Below are 4,285 nucleotides of genomic sequence, written 5' to 3' on the forward strand. Positions count from 1 at the left end.
GCCGCAGTTTGAGCCTGTGGAACACGCAGACGTCGTAGAGCGCTGACACGGCCAGGACGGTCACCCCCTGCTCCTTCCAGAGCATGCTGCAGGCAGCGCAGCAGAGGCTGCCCAGGAGCCAGGCCCCCAGCCGCCAGGGCCCCGCCAGGCCCCGGAGTCCGCAGTGACGCACATAGCACAGCAGAGACAGCAGGAAGAACAGGGCGGCGCCCACGTCGGCTCGACCCACGACGCCCGCCACCGCCTCCGTGTGGATGGGGTGGGCGGCGAAGAGCAGGCCCGCCAGCAGGGTCCAGAGGCCCCCTCCCAACAGCAGGCTCGCCAGGCCGGTGAAGAGGCCCGTCACGGCGCCGTGGAGGCCCACATTGACCAGGTGGTAGCCCCAGGGCTCCAGGCCTCCGAGGGCGTAGTTGAGGCGGAAGGAGAGGGTGCAGAGGGGCCGGTAGGACTTGTGGCTGCCGCTGTGCGTGAGCAAGGTGCCCCAGAAGTCATCGTAGAAGATGTTGGTCCAGGGGGTCTCTGGAAGCAGGTCCTGGTTGGTCTTGATCGCACGGCTGGAAACAAAACAAGACAAGGGTTGGAAAACGTACTTATAACAGGACAACATGCTGGCATTTCAGGAAATACAATCAATGTGATCCCATGTCACTGTCCTGTGCCTTTAGTGCTGTTAGTCCTTCAGTATTCAGTACCAGTGTCAGTCCTTCAGTACCAGTGTCAGTCCTTCAGTACCAGTGTCAGTCCTTCAGTACCAGTGTTAGTCCTTCAGTACCAGTGTCTGTCAGTCCTTCAGTACCAGTGTCAGTCCTTCAGTACCAGTGTCAGTCCTTCAGTACCAGTGTCAGTCCTTCAGTACCAGTGTCAGTCCTTCAGTACCAGTGTTAGTCCTTCAGTACCAGTGTCTGTCAGTCCTTCAGTACCAGTGTCAGTCATTCAGTACCAGTGTTAGTCCTTCAGTACCAGTGTCAGTCATTCAGTACCAGTGTTAGTCCTTCAGTACCAGTGTCAGTCATTCAGTACCAGTGTCAGTCCTTCAGTACCAGTGTCAGTCCTTCAGTACCAGTGTCACTCATTCAGTACCAGTGTCAGTCCTTCAGTACCAGTGTCAGTCCTTCAGTACCAGTGTCAGTCCTTCAGTACCAGTGTCAGTCCTTCAGTACCAGTGTCAGTCCTTCAGTACCGGTGTCAGTCATTCAGTACCAGTGTCAGTCCTTCAGTACCAGTGTCAGTCCTTCAGTACCAGTGTCAGTCCTTCAGTACCAGTGTCAGTCCTTCAGTACCAGTGTCAGTCATTCAGTACCAGTGTTAGTCCTTCCGTACCAGTGTCAGTCCTTCAGTACCAGTGTCAGTCCTTCAGTACCAGTGTCAGTCCTTCAGTACCAGTGTTAGTCCTTCAGTACCAGTGTCAGTCCTTCAGTACCAGTGTCAGTCCTTCAGTACCAGACAGTGTTAGCATTTATAGTACATTCCCCCACGTGTTCCTACACAACCCACTGTGGATTTTCTATGGAGAAATAACAGCTATGCTTTCCCCCTGGGGCCCCGGCGCAGAAGAGAGAAAATATAGGTTGCTTAGAATGGTGACTTGAATTTGCTCACAACTTCCCCTGTGAGTGTGGTCGTGTGGCATTCAGTCAATCAGAGGCCTTCCAGCTATAGGCAGCCTCACCACCAGGGCAAGCTCCCAGGGATTAGGACGGAACACCACACCCTTAAGACCACAAACAAATACAGACACACCAGAAAGGGGGAATGCCATGTTGGCATAACACAGCACAGGGGGAGGCCTAACAGTCAACAAGGGTTATTTCTGCCATGTGAGGGTCGGGTATTTCAAGATGTGACACGACGTGTCAAGAAACCCAATTGGGGCAGGATTTACAAAGCAGTAGTTTCAGTTTCAGTGTAAACTTCATTTGAACAGGGACAGCACACATTAATGAACATAAATGTAAATGTGTGAGACAGTGTTAGCCAAAGCTAATTTTCAACTGTTGTCCCTGGGCCTGGTGTTAAAAGCCGCTAAAAAATATAACATATATGACATACAGGTAGTGATGCACGATATATCGGCCGCCGATATGGCAGTTTTTTTTACACATCGGTATCGGTCCGATATCAAGATAGGGCCGATATTTAAAAAAAAATATATATATATATACAGTATATATAATTTTTTTTTGTTTTCTTTTTTACATGTTTTGGCCTTAAATAATTTCAAAACATCAGTCATTTCTGAAAATAAGTTACAAAAGTCAAAAAAAATAGCTCTGTATTTGATTATCATAAAAAAAGTGTTTTCTATACAGAGATATCGACATCGGTAAATATCGGTATCGGCCAGAACAGCAATATTAATATCGGTTATCGGTATCGGCCACAATTTTCACATCGGTGCATCACTACATACAGGTAATTAAGAACAGGGACCACTGGAGTAAAGATAGAGAGAGACAGGCAGTGGGGACAAGTGGAGTAAAGATACTTACTATATATATATATAGTAGAGGTGGGCATAGATTAATTTTTTTAATCTAGATTAATCCATCTGCAATCCTGGATTTAATCTAGATTAATCTAGATTAAAATGGCTCAAAAAAAAAAAAAAAACCTGCCGAAGGCATTCAAAATATGTGTGTTCTACCCAAATAATGACCAGAAGTAAGTCCTTACTTTTTCTTTCCTCCTTATGTTTCTCAGGCCAGGTGGCCCATTACACCATGAGCCCATCTCCCGTTTCCAAAATGCATTACAGACTGTTTGAAAAAAGCTGTTTTGTTATGATAATTGGTAATGAAATATCAAAATAATGTTCAATAAGATGTACTTGTGTTTAATAAGTTGTTTTATTCAGAAGTTAACACAAATAAACAATATTACCAGTACAGTACAGTATCTAGCACACTCTCAGGAGCAAAACAGAAAGAATCATTTCAAACTTGAACTATGTGACATGGCTTGAATCAACTGCTCCAGTGGAGTTGCTCAGTGGCCAATGGTGTTAACTGTGGTTGTACTGGGCAGCTCCCAGGTGTGAATGGAAAAGAACATCTGTGCTCAGCGAACCTCCCTGGGTAAATAAAGGTTAAAAAAAAAAAAAAAAAAAAAAAAAAATTTAGATTAATGCGTTAATTATATTATCGTGCGATACTAGTATAGCGTTAACGCAGCACGTTAACGCCGTTAAGAGAGAGAGAGAGAGAGAGAGAGAGAGAGAGAGAGAGAGAGAGACAGTAGGGACCACTGGAGTAAAGAGAGAGAGAATAGAGAGAGAGAGAGAGATAGAGGAGAGATAGAGATAGAGATAGAGAAGAGAGAGAGAGAGAGAGAGAGAGAGAGAGAGAGAGAGAGAGAGAGAGAGAGAGAGAGAGAGAGAGAGGAGAGAGGAGACAGGAACCAAAGGCCCGAGCAGCGGGAGCCCGACGCCGTCTGTGGCGTGTCAGTGTGACTGTGATACCCAGCGGCACGCCTGGCCGTACGAGACCCTAACATCACCCTGCTCTGCCATGTGACCGGCCATGTGTGTGCGTGGCTGAGGGGACCAGGGGAGTGCCAACAAGAGTCCTCCAGGGAAAGGACAGTAAGAGCAAGTGTGACAATCATCCCTACAGGAATCCGTGTGTGTGTCTGGGTGAGTCTTTGTCACCATACCGTCCTGCTGCGATACAGTGGCAGGCCTCATCCCGCTTTGTCTCAGTAGGGACTTGATGGGGGAGGTGGGGGGATGGTGGGTGCGGCGGGTTAAGGTTGGATGCCAGCAGCGTAATGAGTCTCCTCGGAGAGGAACTGCACGGGCAATGACAGCGATACCGCGGATGAGGCGTTGTAATTAAAACGTGTGATGGATGGGACATGACGCGTGATAACAAGCCAGGAGCGCCAGGTTGTAATCAGTCCTTGTGGGAGAGTCACAATTAACACACATAATTAATTCAGAAAGAGATGGAGAAAGAGAGAGGGAGATATCAAGAGAGAGAGGAGAGAGAGAGAGAGAAGAGAGAGAAGAGAGAGAGAGAGAGAGAGAAGAGAGAGAGAGGAGAGAGAGAGAGAGAGAGAGAGATAGAGAGAGGGGGGGGGGGAGGGGAGGGGGGAAAGAAATGGTCTCACACACCACAGTGAAAAACAAGGCAAACAAGACTCAGAGAGATGAATGCAGGTGAGAAATGTATTTAAAATGGAGTGAACTGACCATGAAGGAATTAAGGTAACAAGATTTTCTCCACTATACCCCGCGCGAGTCTCTTCTAATCTCGCGCACCCACCTCTTGACATTATACCAGTAAAG

At 47.6% G+C, this 4,285-nt stretch overlaps 1 protein-coding gene across 1 annotated transcript in view; it reads right to left on the reverse strand.

The window, feature by feature from the left end:
* The window catches only part of tmtc2b (transmembrane O-mannosyltransferase targeting cadherins 2b), a 316,193-nt gene that overhangs the window by 187,140 nt on the left and 124,768 nt on the right, over nt 1-4,285 (reverse strand). The window contains 1 exon segment of the mRNA XM_084335402.1: nt 1-554. This exon segment is cut by the window's left edge and continues 23 nt beyond it. Coding sequence (XP_084191528.1) covers nt 1-554 — 554 coding nt within the window.

The sequence above is a fragment of the Notolepis coatsorum genome (genome assembly GCF_963971535.1).
Source record: "Notolepis coatsorum genome assembly, chromosome: 18".
Classification (NCBI taxonomy): Eukaryota; Metazoa; Chordata; class Actinopteri; order Aulopiformes; family Paralepididae; genus Notolepis; species Notolepis coatsorum.